We start from the raw sequence: 27,045 nt of genomic DNA, 5'->3' as shown, positions 1-27,045 counted from the left end.
TTTTGTAACATTTTCGGTAATAAACGAGACACGTCTTTATATTTACCTGTATAGCATTTATTGCATACAATATTCTTAACAATAACTTTTTCTACTGAAATAGCAGGTTGTGTTTACCTGTCGAACCCCAGTATGAGAAACGTGTACAAAAGGGACAGACTGTAACATAAAAAGGTATGTGAAAACATGAGCAAACCAAAGCATTATAAGTGGATGAAGCACTATACAAGTTCTGTGCTGGTTGACGTAGCTGTAATTTTAGTCTGTATACTGTGCTAAACAGCCTGTAGCCAAGTCTTAGAGTTATACTGACAGTTGCCACATACTTTCAAAGAACGGGCCTTCCCTACGACCTACCAATTTGACCTAACAGAAGGGACAATAGAACTATTAGCTCTGCCACTACTTCCTTGGAGTCTTAAGGATTTTTTTCTGCTTTTCCTGCCACTGCCCTCCATAGGTACCTACCTGCTCATAGGCCATGAACATCAAATGTCATTCAACTATTTCATAAAATTAAATCATGTGATTTTTTTTTTTTGGTCTGGATTTAAAATGTGCTAAATTAACTAATGTTACTTTATAGGAAATTCACAGGGAAAATAGGACATGTTTTTTGAAGATGATATGGAAAATCAGGGTGGGTTACTGGGCATTCAACCTGGAAGAGTCAAATGACTTGAAATTGAGATTTTAATTGTGCGTTAAATCTTCTATCACTATCTGTTACTGAATATTTTAACAGTTTTACACACAGTGTTTCTTTACCTAGTTTTTCTCATGTGAAACAAGCTTGTAAGGGCTGGACTCTATGCTAGTAAAGGCAGGGAAATGGCATACTCGCGTGCAGGTACATGGCTTCCAGAACCATCCTCACTGCACAGAAATGGTTCCTGGCATGGGGCTCACCAATCTTTCTTAGAGCATTACTTGTTTCACTATCAGTTTTCAAATAGGTTTGAAACAGTGGATGTCCATAGGAACTTCTGGAATGAGTCAGGAGAGTTCTGCAATCACAGAAAAGCTGGGCTTCTAGGGCCAGCCCCCCTTTTAATCAGAACAAGGCATCAGGCGGGAGGCGACTGCGGGTCCATGTGCCTGTGGGAGGGGCTGCCCTGAGCATCTCCTAGGTGGATCTTGCAGGGGCAGCCACTCGGTGGCAGTAGTCGCAACAAAAGTTAGAGATCTGACTGTCGGAGAGGCATCAGTCTGGGGTTTGGCCTGAGAAAGGGCCTGTGTCTGGAGACACGTGAGCCTCTGGCTTCTTGAGTCCAGAGGTGTCACGGGCCTGCCGCTGAGTTGCGGGGGTACCTGCAGCAGCCTCGAGCTGGCTCCCAGCATGGGTGGGAGGAGAAAGGGGGTGGTGTCTGCAGCGTCGCCCACCAGCCAGTCACAGCGCGGGAAACTCCCAGCCTGAGAGTCTCAGGATGGGACAGGAATTGGGAAACTTCTGGGAGGGTTGGTGCGACTGTCATCTGGGGTCACTTGTATCTGGCTGGGGCCATTTCGAGAGCAGTGAGGGAGGATCTCCAGACCACGTCTGCTGTGGACTTTCTGCTCCCAGAACACCTCGGGGGGAGCCCTACCCTGCACAGTCTTGAAATGAGGAAGGACTGCAAGAGGTCGGGGTGCATCGGAAAGACCCGGCCGGGCTGCCCAGGCACCGCGACGGGCCCTCTCGGTTGTCGGGGGTCTGGTTGGCTCAGAGTGCTCAGTAAACATCAGGGGTGGCAGGAGGGTGCTGGGGCATTCCAGCTGGCCCAGGCACCAGGCTCCCTTTTAGCACCACGGGAGAGCACAGGCTCCCAGGAATATCCTGACACGGATCAGAGTTTGAGCGGTTTTTCTTTTAGGAGCTGCACTGACGTGTTGTATTGATTTGCCGGGGAACAAGGGCTTATGGTTTTCGGCCTGAGAATTCCTCATAAAGTTAAGAAGGCATAAAAATGTCCCCTCTGAGACCAGTCAGGAGTATTCATTCTCGTATAGTTTAATCTGTTGCTTTTGTGGTTTCTGTGATGTCATCCCACATGTGTAAGCCGGAAAAACTCACACTGGGAAGGGGTAACCTCCGTGTGCACATTTGGACAATGGAAAATGTTATGCGTTGTTTCTCATGGTTGCTACACGTCTGACTTCATGTGTCAGGAAAACAAACTGTTAAAAAAAATTTCAGGAGATATACTTTTAAATGGAATTGCCTGGAACTCATAAAGTGGGATCATATAACCTACAACTATAATAAGACGTAGGAGGAAAAGTAACTAGCCTCTGGACCTGCTTTGTGTCTGGTCACATTGGCTGTCCCAGTGATGGTCTCATACAACTCAAACCAACTCTATTCGTGCCTATAAAATTAAAAAAAATATTAGATTGCCATTGACATACAAGTATTGTTTTTTGTTTCCATCATAAAAAGAGAGTGGAATACCTTCCATTCTCCTCCTCCCCTCCCCCCAAAAAACCACCCTGGTTATTAGTTCCTTTCCTAAATTATATTAAAATGGAAATCATTGCTAAATATGCTTCATTTGATAAATATTGCATCTTAGAGATATTATTCCTTTCATAATATCTATATTGTAAGGGAGTATTGGTTTTAAATATGGTCTTATTCAGAAATAAGTTGCATGGCTCTATAAAGCAAATGAGTACTGTAGAGATAGGAATGTGTCACCAGCCACAAGCCCCTAAGTGGTCACTGATGACATGGCGTAAGATCACAGTTTTAACCTCCTCTAATACAAACTCTTCCTGGCTCCCTGAAACAGAAGCACAGGAATTATAGCTAAGAAAGAAGAAAAAAAGAAAAATCAGTTCATATCCTCTTACTCACAATAGGAGGAGGGGCTGAAATGCCAGATGGAAGGATTCGGACATCTATAAAGACAATGCCCACATAATGCACCATAAAATTCTGTAAACCTTTTCAATAGTATGTTTTGGCCTTAATACAATTACCAAATGTAATATCAATTACAGTAATTCTGTATGTATCTCAGCAGTAATATTTTCTAGCATGGCTTTACAGTTTTAAGAAAATGATTACATAGTAAACAGATGCATGCTATAGGAGTTGGAATGTATTAGAGCTGGGGTCCCTTTTGTGTGTGTGTGACATGAATTTACTTAGTTTATCCATAGTCATGTAATACTATGTTGCCTAGATACAGTGGAGAACATGGGGAGAGTTAAATGCAGTTTTGTTTTCTGGAAGGCAAACCAAGATTCTTGGTCCATATTTTTCTTTCTGCTTCAAGGCATAGGAAAACCGTTGAAATGACCCCAAAAGAAGTCCTTAGCACAAAATGCTCAGCGTGAATTATGGAACAGCTGCCAATTGTCTTCTAATGTGAAAAGCCAGTCATACACAACCCCAATAGAAGACAGTAAGAGGCATGATGGCATAGTCCTTATCTGAGTACTTTTGTGCTTTTTGTGCCATTAGATGTAGGCATCTTAAAGATATTCCTGTGAAAATGGACCCCCCAGTCAGCATTTCATGAATATTTAGGATTAGGAAATTGATTTCCTTATCATATTCTGTGATGCTCAACAGGTAGGTTGCAAGTGTTTAAGAAACAGATTGCAACTCTGTTAAAAACATCTTCTTAAGATTCCTGCAGCCAAGCTGGGAAAATCGGATGCCCCAAAGTGAACTTGGTGTAGTGACTTACGGTTCTTTGTTCAATACATATGTTAATAGGGACAGCAGACATAAGCTGTACCAAGGAACATAGCATACCATTTGGTTGTAAATTTTTGCAGGCATAGGGATTCTGCCTATTTTTTTAAATAAGTCGAACCTTGCGGTAAAAGGAGATTTCTATTTACAGAATTGACTGACTAGATCTGGTTCACATCTGAAAATGGTTATGGTCCCACGGAAAGCTTCACCTGTCTGTCTGAATGCAGGATGGTTGCATCACAGTGGAGAAGACAACTAGGTGACACAGCACAGGGAGGTGGAAGGTTGCGGTGCCTGGGCAGGAGCTCCCTTGTGGAAACGCCACCTTTCCCAATCTGAACACGTGCTGATGCCAGCACTCTGGAGAGGGCAGCCAGAGAAAGGAGAGCTTGGTGTTTCTATGAAGTAAAACCTTGAGCAACACTCCAGCTCACTTCTCTGCCTTCCCCCCATCCACCGTGCTCAAGGCTGGTGGCTCCGGGTCAAGTCCCTGCTCGCCTGCTGTTCCAGCCTCCGACCTGGTGCGGCCGCATCTTAAAATTCCTGTCTGCCCTTCAGGTTCTCTGCAAAGCTTCCTGGGCAGAAACCAGATTTTCCCCTACTGGCTGCTCCACGCTTCAAGGTGCAACCCCAGAGGCTCTGCCTGCCAGCTGTGAAGGGACCCAGGGCCTCCCTGAAAGCCAAGCACAGCCTGGGCCTAAAGCCCCTCGGCTCTGGCCTCAGACGGGGATTCCAGAAAAATTCACTGGCCATTCTGCCTCTGGGGGCTCTCGAGCTGTGTCTGGTACCTTAACCACAGGCCACGGGTAGGTGGGGAACCGCTTTCCAATAAAGCCTTGATCAGAAAGTAAACATCCTGTCCAGAATCCCCCCAAGCAGGGTATTTCAAGTTCACTCAAACATTAAAAGCACAAGCCTTCCTTCCATGGAAAACTCAGTGATGGTAAAAATGCCTACTACAGCACACTGCACCGTAATAAACATTCTGCATAAATTAATAATTTACAAGTACCTGAGCAAGTATACAGAGCACCATAGCCTAGCACAGCACCGACGGCAGTAGCTCAAAGTTCTTAAAGTAATGGTGTTTTAAACAAAGTTGGTACAAAAAAAAAAATAACTCCAACCGGAGTTGAAAGATAGTGCAAACTTCTGTCTTCACTGTTGAAAAAGGTGTCGGCTTCTCACTTAATATAGGCGGTGTGGGCAGATCTGGGCACTTGGTGTGGATATTTAGGAGCAGGTCTGAGTTGGGAGGAGAAAATAAAAGTATAGTTAGAGGTCTTGAGCGGGCTTTGTTGCAGATGTCCTCCTGCACGCTGAGCGTGTCCTGCACACTGGGGGCCAGAGCCCACTCTTGTGGCAGGCGTTGCAGATCACACAAGGGACCTTGCTCAGGGCTGCGGGATACCCAGTGGTGTAGGACGGGCTCTCCAAAACCACACATCCCGTCCCCAGGTCGACTCTAGGACAATGCTGTCCATTGGGAAAAAACTGAGCCACATACGAAATTTTCTAGTGGGCCACAGGAAAAAAGTAAAAAGATGAAATCAATTTTAGCAGTATGGTTCTCTTAACCCAATGTGTCTAGAAGAGTAGTATGTCAACATGTCACCAATAAAGAAACATTTGATAGTTGACATTTCTTGGGTATACTAGGTCCTCAAAATCCAGTGTGGCGGTGGCAGTTACAGCGTGTGCTGACTTTGCCCAGCTCCCACGTGCCTGGTGGCCCCTGCGTTGTACAGCACAGCTCTAGAGAACAGGAGCAGGCACAGGGCACCCCTCAAAAAAGAACAGGACAGGGACAAAACCAGCAGTGGTGTCAGCACCTGGCAGAGAGGCAAGACGGGCCACTGCTTCAGGACATTTAAAAGAAAAGGGGGCCTTTCCCTCATCACATCCATGTAAAGTATTGTCTTTTCTTCAAAAAGAACAAGAAAAGTAACCTTAAGATCAACATAGAAACCACAATGAAATAATTAGGATGCTATGCAATTTTTCTGTATTTATACAGTCGGGAATTAAACCCTGGCCCTGACCCTTTGACCGGCTTTATCTCTGAGATTTATTAGGCAGCTATTTCTTTCGCAGGCCAAGCATTCTTCCCAAGAGCTGTAATGAAATCACGACACTGTATCTTCCCCTTCAGAGATACTGAGTTACTGAACCCGGGGCCTGGCCGACACGATGCCTTCGGTTCTTCTGAGCTCACAGAGCAAGCGTCCTGCCAGGAGGGCACGTGAGTCAGAAAAGTGCTTTGGCTGCAGGTTTAACTCATCTGTGTGCAGGTAAGTGTTTAACAATCCGCTGGGGGGGAAGGAGGAGAGACTGATGTGTAATGTTTGCTAATTTCCATGGTGTAAATACTCCCAACACGGCTGATTTCGAGCTACCACTGTGACGTCCACTGAACGTGGAAGATATGAAAACAGCCACACGACGTGGGCTTCCTGCCACGTGGAAGAAACAGATGCAGGCAACCTCAAGAGCTCAGGTAATTACAGCGGAATGTAGTGAAAAATTTGGAAAGGGTAAGTTTTGAGCATTTGCTGCCTTTTTGTTTATAGAAACTTACAATGATATAAATTATAATCCAATGGCTACGTTGAACACCAGCTTTCAAAATTCCTGGAAACGTGATAGCTCTTGCCAACCAGTGTGAGCCAGCGCTGGGCTGAGCCCCCTGCATGAGGCAGGGTTCGGGTCTCTGCCCCCCTAGTCGGCCACAGCAGCAGAAGTCTTGAAAGGTGATGCCCTTGTCATTTGTGTAAAGCAGCTCAGTTATCCCAGGGTCCCACCGCCCAGCAGCACCTTGGCCTTCCTGCCCTTGGTCCCCTTGTTTCACCTATGACCCCGAGGTCTCAGGAGCCCAAGGATGAGGCCGAGGCTGCGTGAGGGTTTTGGAGGTGAGCATACAGGCTAGCCCCCTCCTTTGTGTCTGTCTAGCTCTACCTCGTCTTGGTGACAGCTACGTCGTGACGCCTGTGCTGATGAGCTCATGCTGACTGCCTCCTCCCTGGTTGTCTCTGTATCTATCTGCTAGTGTTGCTGGTTATGGCCCAGGCTACCACACCGTGCCCTGGCTGGCGGTGGTTCGGCCGCCCCACAACAGAGAGAGACACACACATACACACAGACACGGCCGCGTGTCCTGCTGCGCTATACCAACCTGAGGGGTGCCAGGTGGAGCCCGGGCTCCTGCTGGCCCAGGGTCCTCCCCGGGGCGCTGCCGAACTGCGACGTCCTGCCGAAAGGGCCTGCAGGCAGAGGCTTCTGAGGAGGGTTTGGCTTTCGGGTTCCCTGTGAGAAACACAAGATTACCCCCATCACTCATCTCTCCTCTGGAGGCAACAGGGTCCCTGGGCACTGGGACAGGTGGGCCACTCCTCGGCACAGGCGTCATTTTCTGAACGTTATCCTTTTGTCAACCCCCACCCCGTTGTATGATCTCTGTTAACCTTCTTTCCCAAGGTCTCTCTAACACGCAAAGACTTTTCCACAGGAGCACGCTACAAACGCCGCAACGTGGGTTTTCCCGGCCCGTGCCGTGCCGTGGGCGTGGGGTTTCCTGGCCAGGCCAACCCTACCAGCGCATGATACCTCTCCCGGGCCTGGAGGCTGCTCTTCAGTTTGGGGGGGCCTAAAACGAGAAGTCGGTGAAAGTCTTCTCACGCCTCACATTCTTGCACTGGGCCGGGGGCGCGTAGCAGGACCCGCGCAACCCCAAGTCGGATGAGGAGCCTCCGCGCACGTGCTGGGCGCGCCGAACGCCGACTCACGCTGCACAGGGAGAGGCGCTCAAGTTCTTTCACCAAAACACTTTAACGATTCAAAGAATCGACACAGGGGTTTCAGGGACAAGTGAAAGGAGGGCATTCCACTCCGAGTTTTGTCCAAAGGCCGTGCTTTCAGACTTGCACGAGCCACTCGACCGCCCCAATCCTTGTTTTCCTCCTCTGGAAAACGGGAAATGAAACCCCTCTCCTAGCATGGCTATGGAGACTACATAAAACAACGCGTAGGAGATTCTCAGCACAGAGATGATACCAGCGTTGCCGCATGTCACAAATTTTATAATGCTTAATAGAAACACAAGGGAAAAACAGAAAAGTAAACTCAAAGCCACGTGTTTTCAGGGGGGCCCTCCCGTGGCTACCCCTGAGGGTGGGGTTCATTGGAGCTGGGTGCAGAAGTCCGTGCGTGTCAGGCCTGGCTCCCTGCTCTTGGGCCCAGGCGAGTATGGGTGCCAGGACGCCTCCTGCTCTGGGCCTTGAAGCCTAGCGGCACTCATGGATGCCCACAAAGTCTGTAGGAAACGGTGCTAGAACCTCAAAGGAGACAACATCCTAATAATCAAATGATCTAACTCACTGTCGTAGCACTCAGTGTTCCATACAATTTTGAGAAACACTCAAAAATGACTTTAAAACACTTGAGTTGAATTTCTCACTGTGCTGCTCACACTAAAAGTACATTTACTCAGCACGTGGAGCTCAATTGAAAGAATGCAATAGTCTAATCACCATTTACTGTATCTTTGTAGAGTACAGGAAGCTCTAACAGAAGTTTGTCAACCACAGCTGTGCGGAAAACAAGCCAAGTTGGAACGGTGGAGAGACTGGGCTGAGAAAGGGCCACTGAACAAGGGACAGGTTTAAAGTGACACTTCAATATTTTCATTAGAACATTAGCAGGATGTAGAATATAAAATAGAACAAATTCCCTAGCTAGGAATAAAGACCGTATAACGTGACTGAGAGTACGGGCTTTTTGTAAATTACTAGCTCTATAAGTGTATGCAGTTTTCTTGTTGGTAGAGAGGTAATAGTCCCTCCCTTCATGGTTGGGGGTTGAGGATTTAAGTGAGATATTCAAGCTCTTACCATGCCTGGCATGCAGGAACCAGTGAGTAAGTGTTTGCTGCTGCTATACTACAACCATCAATGCTGGAGTGAATTTATCGAAGAGCACCATAACCCTACCAACAAATTTTGGGTAATAAACTAAGGCAACAAATCAACTTCCATCTCCTATAAGGTAGCAGAAAGCTATGAGCAAGATATTAGTGTGTAATGTAAAAATGAATGCATACACTCATAAAATTGAAAGACTTTGGGAATTAAATAATTACTGATACTAGTTTTGCTGCTAAGTATGACTAAATAGCCTTGGGAATGAAGATAATGTCAGGTATTTATTGCAATGCTGGAGAAAAAGTGAGGTATATGTTACAATCTATCACCATATATTTGGATTTATTATGAAAATGTAGGAGATAATTAGGTTGGCCATTCATTCTAGTTTGCCTGGGACATTACCAATTTATGCTTGTGGTCCTGTTTAATTATTAATCACGCTCCCTCAGATGTGTCTCTTGCTTTAGGAGGTAAGTTTTATGGTCACCGTAGTGATAAAAGTCCAAATGGGTGAGAAGCTTATTGAAAGTTCTGACTTCAAACCCAGGGACCAGCAGAGATACCATCTGCTCCCTCTAGCCACGCCCGGGACCTGGCTGGATGGAGACATGAAACGGGTCCACGCCAAGATGTTGCCTAGGCAAGATACTGGCTTCCTGCCAGGCCTCAACTGGGACAAAATGGTGGGGGAATAGTGGGGTTGGTCCAAGAAAAGGTGCCATCACAGAGGTGAGGCACGGAGCATGGAACCCATGAGATACTGGGCAGGAATCGCCAGCGGCATATGCCTTGCCCTTGGAGAAAGGGATGGAATTTCCACGTTGCCTTTAGGTGTTTTCACACTGCCTTTGCACCTGGGCCTGGACTTTTCCAGAGAAGTCCAGTCTGGCCACCAAGAATCATCTGAACGAAGGTGAGACACGAGTCCAGCTTACACTAGATCAATATTTCTTTAGGTCTATTTTAACTTTAAATGAGGAAGTGAAGAATGCAAACCCTGTTCTTCTCCCCTCTCGACATCTTCCGGATATTGAGGAAAAATCCAGGTATGCTATATAACAGGGCTGTCCTATTCCATTTTTCTGCTCATGTTCCAGTAATAGCCACATATGTCAAACTTTTAGGAAAACTTCTTGAAAACGAATAGTTTTAAATCCCAAAAGAACCACTCTGCCTTGAGCACCACCATAAAGAATGCCCAACTTCCACTTGATAAGCAGGACAGGTTTACTCTTGTTTATCGGAGAGATCTCCCGGGGAAGACGGGAAGGCATGGCGGGAGAATGCCGCGGCCACCAGCGATCCCCGACAAGCTTGCACAGGGGCAGCATGAACGTGGTACACTATACAAACTCGGAGTCCCACTGCCTAAAATGTGATGGTGGAAATCACGTGTGCAGAACAGAAGGTACGTGTAATAAGGCACAGTAATGCAGACATCGTAGAACCAACCAAAGCTGAGGGGTAGGTCTTCCATTTCCACAGGATGGCAAGCCGTGAGGTGGTGACCTGCCCTTTCTCTGAAAACCATTGAGATTGTGAGATGTTTTTAAGACAAAATCCAATTGAAAGTATCAGCCTGCGGAGGTAAGCAGTATGCTGATGCTGAAGGCATCGACCAAATTAGGAAAACCTGAGTTGGTTTTGGTACCCTTTTATGGTGAGGAACACAGAAATCAAGGCCAGGAACTCTGGGGAGAAACCCAATGCCCAGGTTTAAGGGGAGATCGTTCTTTTCCTGACTCCTCTCTATTTAAGCCAGGCTCTGCAAAGGCGACTTCAGGTTAAGTGGTTTATAGAAGTAAATGTATACTATAATTTCTCCCCAGGGAACTGTCAGGATTGCTCCCTTGGTGCTGGGCAGACAAACCTGTCACCACCAATTGTCCTTGAGGACTCAAAGCTGAACTCACATCCCCTGTGTGGTTGAGTAAGCCCCAAGCCCTTGAAAGCAGTTCTAAACTGGTACAGCCAGCAGACACGCGGCCAAGGCCAGATAAACCCTCTATGGAGGAACATATCTGCATCCTAGACCTTGAACTCTCACAGATGATCTTCAAAAAAATGAGCGTACAAAGAAGCAAGGAAATATGAGTAAGAAGCAATGAAAAATATACCCAGATTTTCTTACTGTGTTTAAAGAAATAAAAGACAAGCCAGCATCATCGAAATTAGAACCAAAGAACTTCTAGAAATGAAAAATACAGATGAGTGTAAGTGCAAATGACACAAAGGTAAGTACAGTTTGATACCATTTATATAAATTTTAAAACACAAAATACGCTGTTCATGGATATGTACATAAAATTATTCAAAAGGTTCTAGAAAAATCAGTAATAAACTTATGACAAGAACTGTACCTGGAGGGAGGCCAAGGTAGTTGTAGTGACTTTAATGTTTTGTATTTCCTTTTTTAAAAGGAGCATGCACATGTTAATATACAAATATGAAATTTAAATAGGCATTATATATAGACAAAACAGTGGTTATTTCTGTGTAGAATAAATGAGTTTTAGATTATTTTTACTTTTATATATTTTAAATATTTTAGAAACTGACAAATTTCAATTTTGGGGCCAAGAGAATATGTAGACTATTTAAACAATATAAAATACTCTGGAAATTAGAACCAATGAGCACAGGTAAGGTGATGTTTAGAGGAAAGTTCCTAGACTCAAATGCTTGTTTCAATAAAGTATAAATAAAAATAAGAATCTAATATAAGAAGTTAGAGAAACAAACCTCAGGAGGAAAAAAAATAGTAAAGAAAACATCAAATACTAAATTAGAAGAAGAGGAGAATAACTCATTTTTTTCATTTAACTATCACAAAGTCCAATTTCCATAATCTCTCTGCAGAAAGAGGTAGAACTCTGAGAGCTTTCATGGCATTCCAAATTGTATTTTACAAAAGCCTACCAATGGTGATTGGGAAGGGAGTTACTTTATACCCTAAAGTAGCCTGGTGACAGGTGTGAGGAAGACTAATTGTTTTCTGAATAACCCTTTATGCTACTGAGATTTTTAATGATAGGCATATATTAACAAAAGGGTAAAATATCAGGCATCTGTTTTTCATGTACAATTTGAATACTTACATGCAAACGAGTGGAAAATAAACACCCTTTTGAATACTGCAATCACTTGCATGACTTCCCTTGGAAATTTTGTGTTCTAGGAAGTTATTTCTCCCCAGAGATAGACAGGTATTTACTTAGCAAGTACCTTGCTAAGACAGGTACTTCCACTGGTAATCAATACCTTTATAGACATTTGATGGGTATGTCTCATGAATAATTATATGAAACCAAAGAAAGTCCAGTTAAAGTTTCTGGAAGTATAGCAAGAGTCTAAGACCTTGCTAACCTTGTTTTATATTTACAGGAGGAAGGGACTCATTTTCATTCATCCATGACTCGTTGATGATGATGGTCCCAGAGAGTATGACTGATGCCTGGACAACTTAATTTTCACTGTTTAAAATGCACATTTCCTACGTGCCTACTGTGTCCGAGGGGCTGGATTTAGGTGTGGCCGAGAGGGAGACTGGCTCAGTCTCTGCCTGCAGAAGTAGGACAGAACAGGTACGCAGGTAGCTCCAGGCCGAGGGTCTTGTGGGAGGACCACAGAAGGGCTGACGGTAAGTGTAGTTTTGGGCAAAAAGGTAAGATCCGGAAAAAGCAGAGAGCGGGCACCAAGGGACTCTTTCCAGCACCTTTGTCAGTCACCAGCCTGTGCTTTGCCTGTAGTCATGAAAGTGTTCTTCAAACTCAGTTTTCTTGTATTTCATCTTCCTTAGAAGACTATACCGATGAATGGGTTTTCTTTTCTCATTACACACTGGCATTTCTGACAGTAAGGGCCTACATAATCAGATTTCCAGATTCTACAAGTGCTAGTTTAAAGATCAGACACACCCAGGTGAGGAGAGTACAGGTCCTCAGCCAGCCAGAGCTGCTGTTGAACAGTGTGGGCTCAGTCTCAGTGAGCTGGCCCTCACCTGATTGATGTAAAATTATGATTTAAATTAATTTGCTGTGTTCACGCTTACATCCTGAGAAAGCATTTGTGAATGAGTAGCTGCTGTTGAACAGTCCCAGTTAATCATCACTTTTCTTTATGGGTTGGGAAGAAAAAGGAATTTGGACCAACTTGTAATAGCCGCTGACCCTACTCCTGGGGCTACTTTAGCAAGGTTTGATCATTCTGTAGCCTTTTCTTAGAAGGGACTGTCCCAGGCTGGCTAGTCTTGTTTTACAAAATACTGTGTGTTGTAAATAACAGAGACACAGATAAGGTGTGGATTAAGAGCAATGCTGTGTCTGTCAGAAACACTGAACTGAAAATCTCCACCCCTGGAGAAAATGCACAGAGCCTTCATTTCACATCCAAAGCACAGCCCCGACTACTGTCGGGGTTCTGAATGATGGCTTGTTCCAGGTGAGACCATAATGATTGGAGCATGGGAGTGGCATAAACAACTCCAAGGCTCTTTTGTTACAGGATGGAGACTTGACCTCCTCATAGGATAAGACCAGAAGGTCCCCCTGCCCCTCTTACATTGTATAACTAAAGACAGCTGGGCAGTCGGGTGCTCTAAATATGCCAGCATGGCTGCTTCCCTGGTACTCTCTTCCTCCCTTCGATTGATACATCCATCCATCTGTGCATTTATTTTAAGCCTGCAGGTAAAGAACTTGCGCTTGACCCTCGGCTCTCCCACTTCTGGGTATCCTACTAGACAAGTTTAGCCTTATTTTGTAATGTTTCCTCTTCTGTAAAATGGGGCTAAGGATAGTATCTGCTTCCTAGGCTCATACAGAGGGTTAGAAATGCCTGTGAAGTACTTAGCCCTGTAATTGGTGCCAAATGTTTGCCTTTTTTTTCCCAGACAAGGTCTCACTGTATTGCCCAGGCTATAGCGCAGTGAGTCATCATAGCTCATTGCAACCTCAGACTCTTGGGCTCAAGTGATCCTCCCGCCCTAGCCTTCCTCGTAGCTAGGACTATAAGTGCACACTATGCCTGGCTATTTTTTCTGTAGAAACGTGGTGTCTCCCCCCTTGCTCAGGCTGCTCTTGAACTCCTGGCCTCAAGCCATCCTCCCAACATTGGCTTCCCAGTTGGCCACCATGCCCAGCCACATTTTATAACACTTCAAAACACAACTAGGATCTCCTTATACCAAAGGATTTAACACCCCACTACCCCCCATATATACATACCATTTGGTTGTACGGATAAAAATAAAAATTTTTATTCTGATTAGAGGAACAATTTTAGCCAGCTAGTTCAGTATTCTGAGTATGACTACCCATCATCAGGTGTAATTTAAATACCATTTTGAGGGGCAAACCTTAAAAACTCAAACAGATAAAATGCTGTGTGACACTTGCGTGAGGTTTTATGTTAGAAGAATGGCCCATCCGTGAACCGAAGGTGCCACCGAAACACCCTTGAGGATCGTGGCACATTCGAGTTTCATAGCAGAAAAATGGCCTTTCGCTCTGCTATGTTCCAGCTCAGCCTGCTGGAGACACAGTTTTCTGTGAGCTGAGAAACCTGACATTGAATGTGTTTTTGTTTAAGCTTTGAAAGAATTAATTCAATTACTCATATAAGCTGCATGACTGGTTTCAGTTGGGTATATCCTAGAAATTTAACAGAACCCCCCACGGGGTTTGTTCCTGAGCGTTCTTGCACGTCCTTCCCCACGGATAAAGTTATGCACTCTGGTGTTTGGCACTTTTAGGTGTCCTCCTGTTTTGTAGTCGTTTGAGGAGGGTCACATTTAATTCAAATATTGGCAACATGAGCCCCTCTCCGGTACGATGATGGCAGGACACTTGGTCTGCGCCCAAACCTTTCTGAGGGTCTTGGGTGGCGTCTGGGTGTCCTGGCCACCTTGTGGCCGACTTCTCCAGCCGCACTCTGCACACTTGCCCCACCTGTGAGTGCGGCTTCTCCATCAGTCTCTTGCCAGCTCGGCACGGACGTGAGGCTGCCAATATCTGAAGGACAGGAAGGGGACCCCTTCCTCTGCGCGCTCAGCTCCTGCACTGCACGAGTTCCTGTCTCTCTCCCCGCCATGAAGCGGTGTCAAAGCTTGAGCCCCCGCTTCCGGAATTCTGCTCAAGGCATGTGTGCTTGGTTATGCCCTTGGATTTTCTCCTCTATCATATTTTAAAAATCACATAGTAAAATAGACTCTTTAGGGTGCAAAGTTCAATGATTTGTAATCAGAGGAAAACATAACCTATAGCTTGAGATTTACAGAAAGTCTCTCAAAGCCCTCGCAGATCCATCCTCGGCCCCTCCTGTAACTTTCCTCCTCTTTTCCTCCCAGAGTCTGAGATGAATTACAAAGCAGCAGAAGCTATAGAAAAACTCCCCTGGTGCTTCCAAAGTGGCTTGTAATATGCAAATGTATGCCGACCTATCTTCCCACTGTAAGTGCGTGTTCCTGGTGGATTGCAAATCCAATACACAAGTCAGGGCAGGGGGAAATTCAATGCCAAGCTTAGAGAAGCACAGAGAAGATGTTCTAGCAATGCTTCCTGTCCATGCAGAAAATGGTAAGTCATCACACATCCCTTTAAGTTCTTATTTTTTAAAAAAATCCTTTTACAACTTTTTTCTCTAGCCTACTTGGCCTCTCATGCTCAGGTTGTGGTTCAGGAGAGCTTGACAGCAGCCAGCTAACAGCTAGATGAATACACTGAATTATTTTCCTCTAAAATAGCTCATGGCATGAAAAAAATTTTTGTTTCATTGATCAAGGCTGTGGAGAGTTAGGATGAGAATCTTGAATTCAAGGGTCATTATACCTCAAAGGAAATGGTACATTGGAAAGGTGTGTTTGTGGACAAAAGAGTAAGTTGATCCAACTGTCCTTGATTTTTAAAAATCAAAGAGAACATTTTTATAGGAGATGAAATATCCATAAAGAACTAGTTTATACTTTAAATGTGAGGTTGACCACTAGAGTGTTTATGCTAGTGTTTTCTTTTCTTCTGGAATGTTGAGATGGTACATTTGGACAGATGAAGCATGATTAGCTGTGTGTGTGTGTGTGTGTCACATGGCAGTCAGTGCTGCCAACCAGCCCCCACACCTGCATGGAATTAATTCCAGTTCCCTAAGTGTGATGGGAGAGAAATCACGCACTTAATCTATATCATATGTCTCGGAAAAGTTCCAGACAGACACCAGCCTGGAGTGAGAAATGTGGATTTTTCAGTGACTAATGTTTAAAGGGTAACATTTCCTTAGTTTCATAAAACAGAATGAAGGCCTTTTTGGGGCCTACTTTAAGGAAATGTTGAAGGAATCACTTTGGCGGAAAAAAAAAACAACAACAAAACACTAGCAAGTGGAAATAGCTTTCCTCTGATCACATGGTTTGTTAGAGACTGTTCCAGTGAGACATGGTGCACAGGCAAAGTTGCTTAAGGGGAGAAACGAAAAGGGTCAGGATGTGGGGAAGAGCTTACTCGCTCTGTGGATACTTGAAATGTACATGTAAAATATTAAGTAGTGGTGCATTTTTCTGGCAGTTCATAGCTTTCGTCAGCTTCTCAAATAAGTTCTCAGCTCAGAAGAGTGTAGGCTGTAACCTACCACCTTCCATAACAGATCAAGTGTAAAAGACAGACAGCAATAAACAGATCTTTGCAAGGATGAAAGGAATGGGCAAATTCCCAAAAGATGACTAAATTTATAATATTCAAAACCTATGCCAAAATAAAACTAAGTAATTTCTAATCCATCAAAAATGAAACTCTTATAAATCAAGGAGAAAACCCTCTACCTTGCAAGTAGGAAAAAAACAGGCAAAGGATAAGAGCAGACAATTCACAGAACAAATATAGTTAATAGCTGGCTGGTACTGGCTCATGACTGCCAAGTCCCTACTCCTTGTTCAGTGATGTCACATTAATAACTTGAAATTGGCCAGAGTGGGAGTTTTTACAGCAGAGAAATCAGCTATAAAGCAGATTTTTTTTTTTTTTTAAAGAGCCACTGTACCAGCGCAATACTGGCTATTATAGATACATAAAAAGCAGTTCAAGTGTACCAGCACTCAAATACAAAAAGAGGTCTAGACAAGATGGAATAATAAATACAGTTCACCCTATTCCTTCTGTTAATTACAGCAAAAAAAATCTGGATGAAATTCATAAAGCATCTGATGGAAGACTCAAAGTTGGAGGAAAGAAAGTAGACTGGCTAGGGACATCAAAAGTTACCCTACCCAGCGGTGAATTCTTGTATGTGTTTTTCCTTTTATGTATCTTGGCCTGAGCGATGGAGAGGCCCACAACCTGGAAATAACTAATGGTACCAGGCTGAAATTAGAAAAAGAATCCCTAAGGAAAAGCCTGTTATCTTCAGCCAAAACACTTGGAAAGGGCAGTCCAGAATGACAAACATTTTGATCACCCTGGACCTCACTCTAGCTCAACACCAGAAAAAGGCCCTGTCCCTCCTCACTGGGCATCATGGCCGGGGGACTGGCAGATCTCTGCTTTCCCGGATTTCTCAACACCATGGAGTCTAGAAGGAAGTGGAACAACGTTTTTCAGTGCTAAAAGAAGAAAACAGTCAACTCAGAATTCTATATCCAGCAAAAGTATCCTTCAGAAATAAAGGTAAAACAAAGACATCCTCAGATAAAGGAAGTTTTTGAAAGAAACTTACAACATAAGGCACGAAGAAGCAATCTGAGTAAATATGTTTTAAAAATTACATTTGGCTGAAAGAAAAAAATACAACATCTGAAGCAGTTCTCAGTGTACATAAATGTAACAAGACATGTCATGAAGGGGTGGATAAAGGGAGCTAAAAGGTGTTAAATTATGTACAAATTTTGTAACCTTTAGCGCAGTGGTTTTCGTAGTCTACTAGTGTCAATACTTTATCAATCAGGGTGGTTTTGCCTTTCAGCAGATGTTTGGCAATAAAAAGACATAATTACATGAGCTTTTGCCATCTAGTTTGTAGAAGCCAGGGATGCTGCTAAACATCCTATGATGCACAGGAAAATCCCTATACAACATTCAGCACAAAATGCTAGGTTGAGAAACTCTGCCCTAGAGCAATCATACAAAAAACTATAAAGATATATATTCAAACCCACTATAGCTAAATCAACATGAAATACTAAAAAATGTTGAAATAAATCACAGGAATATCAGAGTGAACAAATAACATGATAGGTTTAAATTCTAACGTATCAAAGACAGTGACTGGCAGGATGAATGAAACAATGTATGAGCCAACTACATGCTGTCTACAAGCAACTATTTTCAAATCTAATGCTGTAGATAGGTTAAAAGTGAAACAATGGGGAAAGACTTATTACATTGCAAACACTAATCAAAAGAAAACTGTAGCGGATATACTAATATCAGATGAAGTAGACTTTTAGAACAAAGATTACCAGAGTAACTTTACATAATGAGAAAAGGGTCAATTCACAAAGAAGATACAACACTCCTACCTGTGTGGATCATGAATAGAGCTTCAAAATAAAGCAAACACTGATGAACTGAAAGGAGACACAATTACACTTGGAAAACTTCAACACTCCCTTTCAGTAACTGATAAAATATCCCAGTTTTTTCTGTTTAGTAGTTCTATCAAATTGTCAAAGCTTTGAAAAAAATTTAATACTAGCAAAGTCATGGTGAGAAAGGCAATGCAGGAACATCAATATATGTAATTATATAAATTATTTTTTCAGAACTATTAGGCTTAAAATGGTCATACCATTTTTCAACCCAATGTTGCACTTTTTTCTAGGGGAATAATTTAAGGAGGTTCAAAATATATCTGTCTAGAACTTCATAACAGAGCTATTTATAATAGCCAAAATTAGAGATGTATAAACATGCCTAATAATGGACAAGTACTTAAGGAAAAAAGTAGTATATAAAGCTCTGTACATGGAGAATTGCTAAAAATAGAGACCTACAAAAATTACAATATGATAATAAAAAATTACCTGTGATTATCTTGATTTTTTTTCCTTACCCCCTCAAGTTTCCTACTGTGAAATACCACATTCATAATCCCAACAAACTTTTACTTCCAAAAACAGCATAAAAATGAGATAATATATACAAAGTACCCACAGCAGTGCTAGGTCTACTACAGAGATACTCAGTAGGTGGTAAAATTCTTGTAAATATTTTAAAAGTGAAAATTGGTGAGAAAGTATAACCATGATTATGCTTAGTGGGACTGTCTCATGGTTTAGATAAGTTGCATGGGTACCTTAACTAGTGTGAATATAAAAAAAATTACTAACAGTACGTTAAAACAGATTGCACCAACTGCTTTATGTGGATTTTCTCATTCAACCATCTGAGTAGCTGAATTATCTCCATTTTATAGAAGCAAGAAGTTTAAGCAGCTTGTCCCAGTGTATACATTACCAAGTAGTACAGAATCTGGATTTGACCCATATCCTATCAAATGAGCACAGAAGATATACCTGGGCCTGCCTAAGTGCAGGGTTGGCTGGCAGGGGTCTGGCGGGGACGCTGGGCACACGTGGAGCCTGGTGCAGGGGAGGAAGTACTCGCTGAGGTGACTGGGGCTGAGGGAGGTCCAGGGCTTTGAGGGGTCTGCTGATGTCAACGTTCGGACACGGCACCAATCTCCTGGCGTTGTTCTGCACGGCCAAAGCAGAAAGTCAGGCTGTGACAGGTCGCAAAAATATTGACAATTCCTTAAGGAGGCGGCAGTGCTAAGTTGTCTGCCATAGTTGAAGGTGGAGTGGGGAAAGAAATCAAGGATATTTACAAGAGGGAAATCTCACAGAAGCACCCCTCCCTCCAAATCTGGAATAGAGGGATCAATTTTTAATTAAAAAAAAAATGGTGTAAGAAATAGGAGTAAGGGACTTGAAAAAATACCATATATGAAGACAACAACCCCGATCTTAAGGAAATTACAAAGGAGGTATGAAGATGAGACATAGCTTAATAATGCATGCAAGGCTCAGTGAGAACCAGAGAACTCCCAGGGGAAGGACAGCCATGCTTCCCGGAGGCTTGTACCTGGATATTCTCCCCCCCACCATCCTTAGAGACAGAACAGGTATAGCATAGGCCTGGTACCTCCTGCCCCCCTCTCCCTTTTTAAAACCAGCTTTATTGAGATATAATTGACATGATTTACTGCATATATTTATAGGGTTCAGCTTAATAATTTTTGACCTATGTTTACATCTATCACTCCAAAGAGTTTCCTTATCATCCTTCCATCCCATGGCAACCATGGCTCCACTTTCTGTGGCTACAGTTTGCGTTTTTAGAATTGTATATAAATGGGATCATAGAATATATACTGTTTGGTTTCCTCTTCTCTGAATCATAATCTGAGATTCATCAATGATGATGTGTATTTCAATGCTTCATTCCTCCTCATGGCTGAGTAGCATTCCATTGTGCATAATACAGAAAATATACCTGTTTGTTTACCCTTTTGTCTGTGGACGGATCATTTCCAGTTTTTGGCTCTCACAGATAAAGCCATTCTTGCTTCTAGTCCCCCATTCGGGGATGAGAGGTGGTAAATGTTACCAGGAATGGTGGCTGCCTCCTTGGAACCCAGCCCTCTTTTATTTCCCTTGATCCAAAAAGTATAGTTTATTGCCTGCTGAGTATGTCAATTATTTTGTTATAAAAGTGAGCACCAATCTTATTCACTGTTGTAATATGGACTTGAGTCCAACATTCAAGTGTTCTTGTGGATACCCAAAAAAAACTTGGTGGGGAGAAACCAGAGTGAACTGCAGTAATACTTCCCCAGGGTAGCAGGGAGGCAACAGGTACTTTGGGTTAAGGATCCAGTTCTTTGAAACCATTGGGGGGCGGGGGGGGGGTGATAGGGCTTCCTCAGCTCAGGGCTGGAGCATGCTGGGCAAACCTGATGCCTAAGTGTGACTTTTAGAGGTACTTTAGGAGAAACGGGGGGGGGGGCAAAGAAGTTCATCCAAACCCGGCTAGGTGGCATTTAGAAACCACAGAGGGGCCCAGTGTCTGGAGCCTGCTTGGGCTGCAGATCCAGCGGGCCCCTGTAAACAGGGCCGGTCTGGGTGATTGGAGGGAGGATGGGTCACAATCTGTACACGCCACGCCACGCAGGGGACACTGTGAGGCCTTCCTTCAGGCTCTGGCCCACTCAGGGACCCTCACTCAGGCTCTATTGCCCTGAGTATGCTGACTCAGCGTTTCTTGGAGAACGTCCCTAGGAGCCCACTCAGTCTCATATTGAAAAGCTCACATCTCCAGGCATGCACTAACATCTCATGCTTGTTCAAAACTTACCTTAGGGGGGTTGGAAGCTGCCGGCGTCCTCATCAGGCTTTTCCCAAGGTGGGTGAGGTGAGACTGGCCAGGATGGGCGCGCCCGGCTGGCCGGGAAGGGTGCACACACCTGCAACGCAAGCCGGACCAAGGGTGTTTCCTCTTCTCATTGACTTGGCTTGTTTACATTTTGCTCATAGTGACACTCAAAAAATAATTTACTTACTTAACTCAATGTGATAAACATGCAAAGGAAAAATTACCTACCACTAATAGAAGATTAAAAAATATTGATTTTTTTTTTTTGCCCCCAAAGCCATGATTCTGTTAGATTAGTTCTTGCAATCCACAGGCAGCTTTGGGACACCCAGGAGATGTTGTACAGGAAGCTGGTATTTCAGCAATAATGTCTTTGAATGCATTTGGATCAAAAGCTACCCCATGTGATGAAAATAATTCAATGTCTCCATGTCTTGCAAAAATTACTAATGTAAGGGTGGAAGAAAATAAGCCAGCGGAATTCCTCAACACCCTGCTTGTCTATGTAACAAACAGCAGATAGTCTGGAGAGGAAGTGAAAAATGTAGCTGGTCTGGTAGAAAAAAAAAGGAGCCCCCCCATGCACCCCCAAACCCCAGTCTAACTACCCAGAAAACCTGACCTTTTCTTTGCTAAGGAAAACGAAGTGAGAAGCAGTTTGTTGTACACTTTTTCAACTATTTCTTGGAAAGATGACGACCCCATCCCAGGGTACCTTAGCTTTTCAATGGTGGTTTTTTTATTTGTAAACAGCAGTCGTATCAAGGTCTTCCTTTTGAGATAAACCACAAATCCAGCAGCAAGAAGACACAGGATGGTCACCAGAATTCCTATCGTTAAACCTTGGTTATCTGAAACGAAACACGTTCGACTCACACAAGGAGGCAGTTAGAGTGAAATACGGGAGGTTTCAAATTGTGACATTTATGGCAAAGTGAACTTTGAAGGAACAAACAGAAATGAAGCGAGTAAATCCCGGAATGATGTGCTAATAAATTAGTCTTCCTTCAGAGGTCGTGTTTGAGGTTCGATCTCTGTTGCCATCGTTCATGTCTGACAACTCCGGAACTTGCTAGACAGGAATATGGGCCTGGACCACCCAGGCTCCCCCAGGCACGACTGCAGCAGAGGGGACCATGGTAGCCGCAGAAGGTCCTGGGGCCACAGCCTCACCAGCACTAAAGTGGTCCCCAGACTGAAGCGTTTCCAGCCCTCACCACAGATGGGCTGCTTCTCTCGTGCTGTAGCTGTGGAATCTGCTTCATCTCTGTGTTTTTTTAATGAGACTATGTCTGGACATCTCAAATTAGTGAATAAAGAAAACTCATAGCTTATCAGGGGTCCTCAAACTGTTTAAACAGGGGGCCAGTTCACTGTCCCCCAGACCGTTGGAGGGCCATTGGAGAGTGCGGTGCACATTCCACGCATGCGCACTGTGGGCCCGGGACGAGTCGGCTGCTAAGCAGGACAGGCAGCGGCGGCAAACACACCCGGCGGGCCGGATAAATGTCCTGGTGGACCGCATGTGGTCCGCGCGGGCCATGGTTTGAGAACGCCTGGCTTAAATGAAACATCCACAGATTTTGTTATGTTTGGGATTTAAAAATACAGCCATTGGGTGCAAACTCCATTTTCTGGGAGGGAGCTGTTTATTTTCTTTATGAACACATCACCCTTTCTGTGATTTGCTCCCATTTTGCTTCGTACATTTGAGAGACTCCTCAAGGGTGTGGAAAGGACCGGGAACTTTCAGATTGGTTTCTGACAGCAGCCCCAGCCAAAGACTATTGAGGGAAGACACTAAATGCTAGGGTTAGGAGGGAGGATTATTTGCAGTTTCAACCGGACTATGAATTCCTTGAGGACGTGGGTGTCAATTTATTTGTCTCTGTTTCCCACCAGCAAGAATCAGGGTGTGTTTTACGTAGTAGGTGCGCGGCTGTCCATTCAGGCTGCCGGTGCTGGCCGTGAAGCTGTGACTTCAATTACCGGGCTCTCTGCCCCCCCTCCCTGTGACCTCAGCTGGCTGAGGACCAGAGTGGCAGCAACACCCACTCCAGGGAGGACGTCGTCGTGCCCTCTCTGTTTCTGGACTTTGTCCCCAGCCGACAAGCCCTATCAGGGATGTGGTCTTAGCCTAAATGGGACAATCAACATATGACAGTCTTGATTCACTTGTGTTACTGAAAAGCACGGCTTTTGGTTTCCTGGCCAAAATGTCATTCTTAACAGCAGTCACGGGGGCTCTGGCTAGAGTTCTGGTGTCTCGCAATGGAGCTAATTAAAAAGTGAGCAGCAAAAGTCTTGAACTGTAATTTTTAGTTCCTTAAAAATCAATCCATACATTTTAAAGTCATCAATTTATCAAATTGAATGTTCAACAGGCGCCCAAATGGAACCTGTTGCATTCCCCAGGTTGGAGCGCCATCCCGCCACTTGCTGGAGCTGAAGGTAGGGGGGTGGGGATGGGGGGACAGTGTGGGACTCCATTTCCCTCTCCCCCAGGCCCGGCACCAGCAGTGTGTCCTGCAGAGCTGGCCTCCTGCAGCCCCTAGCCCATTGGCCCATTACCCACCCTCCTGCCCCACCGTGGGCCAGATTCTAGCTCTTTACCCAGCTCTCTCTGCCACAGAGCATGTGTGTCCCTTGTCCCCTTCAGACCTCAGCAGACACGTCGAGTCCACAGGAGCCTTCCCGACACTGCCCTGCTGCTCCTGAGTCCATGGCGGTTGCCCCTCTCCTGACATCCTCATCGTGGCCCACAGTCGCCGTGCCTTGTGGTCTCTGCTAGGTGTCTGCCCAGGACCTGGGAGAGCAGCTGGCCCATGGCAGACATGTGGGAAGTACTTGCTTGATGAGCAACTGAGCCACAGCCAGGCCAGGAGCAGCAGACCACAGGGACAGCAAGGCCCAGGCCACACTTGCACCGCCTGCCTTGATTCCGTACGTGTGTGTGGGTGGGTGTGTGTGGGGGGGCTTACGATACAATCTTTTATGAAATGATGGCCTCAGTGGGTGGATTTGGCTATTCTGTTGTCGTTTTTTAAACATTCTCGCAATGAAGAGTGGGTGACTCTGGGGGGGTCCCTGACCTTTTGGAAACTCTTGGACCCGAGTCCACTGGCCACGTGCACCCATGCTGCAGAGAGACACAGAGCTGCTGCCTCTCCACTTCCTTTCCAGCACCGCCTGGTTTACCTGGACGGAGATGGAATGGGTAGCAGGGTCCCCGACGGACTAAAAACTAAAACCTGCTATTTTTGTGCAATAAACACCTAAAGCCACATTAGAGGCTTACGTCGTAGTCAGAGACCAGGCGTCAGGGCTGAGCTGTCACCAGGGAAGGGGGGTCCTGAGCCCGGCGCTGGCTTCCCCACCTCTGCGATTGGAGGCTCACTAACGGGCAGGACTCTCTGGTCCCGTTGCTCCGTACTGCGGGCCGGGGCCTGCTGGAGCAGGAACCTGGAGCCGCTGTGCCTTGTGGAAGCGTGCCCACATTTCAGCAGAAGCAGGACGGGGACCTCGCTGCCCTCGTGACACTGTTTCTGCAGATGAGCCTGCTAGGTGGAACTCCCTGCCTGAGCCCTGCGCTCTGCCTGGCCCTGCAGAGCCATGTTGTGTCTGTTGCCATGGAAATGGTGGCAAAGACACTGAGTCAACACTGCCCATCACAGCAGGCCTTGGGGATGCGTGACCCCCCTGCAGCAGCACTGGTCTTAGTCCCAGTGTCACGGGGGCTGGGACGAGTGCCGAGGAGAAAGCACACACTGCAAAGTCCCACCTACTCCTGGCTCCCCACCGTGCCCCCCATGGCTCTCCGCACCTCCCTGCCTTGCTGCTTTCACTGTGACAGGGACGTCACTCGGACTTGCCCCTTGCCTGTCTGAAAAGAACTCGGGAAACAGCCCTGTCCCAGAGAGTGCTGCTCAAGGTCATCCGAGGAGAAAGGCGTGAAGGTTCAAGCACAGCTGCTGTTAGGAGTGTCTTGACGGCCGAGCGCAGTGGCTCACGCCTGTGATCCTCGCACTCTGGGAGGCCGAGGCAGGCGGATCCTTTAAGCCCAGCAGTTTAAGACCGGCCTGAGCAAGAGTGAGACCCAGTCTCTACTAAAAAAATAGAAATTTGCCAAACGACTAAAAATTTATAAAGAAAAAATGAGCCGGGCATGGTGGCACATGCCTGTAGTCCCAGCTACTCGGGAGGCTGAGGCAGGAGGATCGCTTGAGCCCAGGAGTTTGAGGTTGCTGTGAGCTAGGCTGACGCCACGGCACTCTAGCTCAGGCAACAGAGCGAGACTCTGTCTCAAAAAAGAAATAAAATAAAATTGGGGACAGACTTGCGTCTAACTCTTGGCTGAATGGCTTTGGGCACATTACTTAACTTCTCGAGCCTCAAGTCCCTTGTATGTGAAGAAAGAATAGACACGCCTACCTCAGAGTTGTGGGAGAAGACGACATAACGCTCGGTACAGATGCCAACGCGCCCCTGCTCAATACTCAGACGCTATCTCTGCCACTGGCGTGGCTGCCGTGACTGTCACCTTTATTCAGAGGTGGGTGTCTTTCTAGTATGGCTTTTTAAAGCATTGCACTTCACACCCCTTGGCCCCAGCGCACGGCAGCTGGCGCCTTGACAGTCCTTTGACACGATGACATTCATGCCCAGTTGGCAGTTCACTGTAGAAATTACCTAAGCTAAGGAAAGTGTCACAGGCTAAAGTGTACGCGGCAAACTCGGCCACTTGCTCCAAGCGGAGAGCAAGGAGCCTTGGACGTGACCAGGCAGGACGGGAGCGAGAGCCCCCGGAAGCTGGGCGGGAGCCCAGGCTGTGTCACACCCACGTGGGTTTCCCCCCGGGTTTCCTGCTGACGGGGCTACACCCGCACCCACGCTCGCGGCTGCTGAGCCTGCCTGGCCTCGCGCCATCCCAGGTCGGTCGCTCGGTGTTCCCCCACCCCCACCCCCAGGGGTGCGGGGGCCTCACCGACCTGCTTGCCGGATGGGGCCGCTGTCCGTGCTTCCTCCAAAGCCAAACTTGTCACAGAAGGGAGGTGCCCAGTGGGCCTCGCAGTGGCAGTTCTTCCTGTTGTTGCACACCTTTCGGGGCAGCGAGAGAGAGGCGTCAGGAAGGCCGTGGCGTCCGGGCCTGCCCTCTGCGCGGCGCCACGGCAGGAGCAAGGGCGCTGCAGCCGGAGCCCGGCCCCAGCGCTGACACGAGTCCACGGCGCGGTGGGGACGGGCCCCAGACGCAGCACCACACGGGGGACGGCGAACCGGAGGCTGTAGCTGTGACATGGCCTGCGGTTAGCAGGTGTGATGAGAGTACAGTGGGGGTCATCAGGGCCCCCAGCTTGCTCCTAGCCCTCTCTACATCCAGGGAACTCAGCATCTGGCCACGAGGAGAAGCCCCCGCGGCGGCAAGGAGGGACCCTGGGTCATCACGGGACCCGACAACCTCCTGGCACATCTCCGCATCCATCAGACTGGAGGCTCAGAGAGGCTGGGGGACTGGGGGCTCCCAGCAGGCTGGGGTGGCGGGGCAGGCCCACAGCCAGGCTTCCTGTTTCCCGGCGCCCACGGAAGCACACGGGATGGGATTTCCACCAACACGTCCCCGCAGCCCGCTCCCATCCCCCATTCCTGAAACGCCCGCTTCCTTCTCGCAGAGCTCCCCAGCGGCCGTTCCCAGGTCCCCCGTGGCTGGCGGGCAGAGCCAGCACTAAACTCTCTTCCTCGAGGAACAGGAGGACGGTTCCGCCGTGGCAAGAAAGGGACGCCGGGAAAGCAGGAGGAGGGCGCACTCTGCCCTTGCTGGGCCCCGAGTAGGCGACCTGACTCGGAGAGCAGAGTGCTCCGCGGGGTGGCCGGGGAGCTCCTGCCCACCTGGTTACCAAGGGGCACGGGTGGTCATGGCTGCCCAACCTGCCACTGGTGGTCGTGGCTGCCCAACCTGCCTATGCTGGTTGGACCCGTTATTGGAACATGAGCACGAAGACAAGGGAATCAGGTTGAATCCTTTGGGAACACTGGATAAAGAAAGGCAAATCGCTAAAAGGCATTTCTGACCCTTTAGGAATTGGGG

General features: G+C 46.3%; 1 protein-coding gene across 1 annotated transcript in view; it reads right to left on the bottom strand.

Annotated features, from left to right (window-relative positions):
• ADAM12 (ADAM metallopeptidase domain 12) overlaps positions 1-27,045 on the bottom strand; it is a 298,041-nt gene continuing 270,996 nt past the window's right edge. Inside the window, exons 18-23 of the mRNA XM_012781371.3 lie at positions 25,952-26,060; positions 21,679-21,814; positions 20,946-21,054; positions 19,106-19,285; positions 6,861-6,991; positions 1-4,933 (exon numbers count right to left, since the gene is read on the bottom strand). Coding sequence (XP_012636825.2) covers positions 4,873-4,933; positions 6,861-6,991; positions 19,106-19,285; positions 20,946-21,054; positions 21,679-21,814; positions 25,952-26,060 — 726 coding nt within the window. The 3' untranslated portion in view covers positions 1-4,872. The remainder of the gene's footprint in view (positions 4,934-6,860; positions 6,992-19,105; positions 19,286-20,945; positions 21,055-21,678; positions 21,815-25,951; positions 26,061-27,045) is intronic.

This window comes from Microcebus murinus, chromosome 14 (assembly GCF_040939455.1).
Source record: "Microcebus murinus isolate Inina chromosome 14, M.murinus_Inina_mat1.0, whole genome shotgun sequence".
Taxonomy (NCBI): Eukaryota; Metazoa; Chordata; class Mammalia; order Primates; family Cheirogaleidae; genus Microcebus; species Microcebus murinus.
The sequence above is the reverse complement of the archived record's forward strand: the minus strand, read 5'-3'. Positions and strand labels throughout refer to the sequence as shown.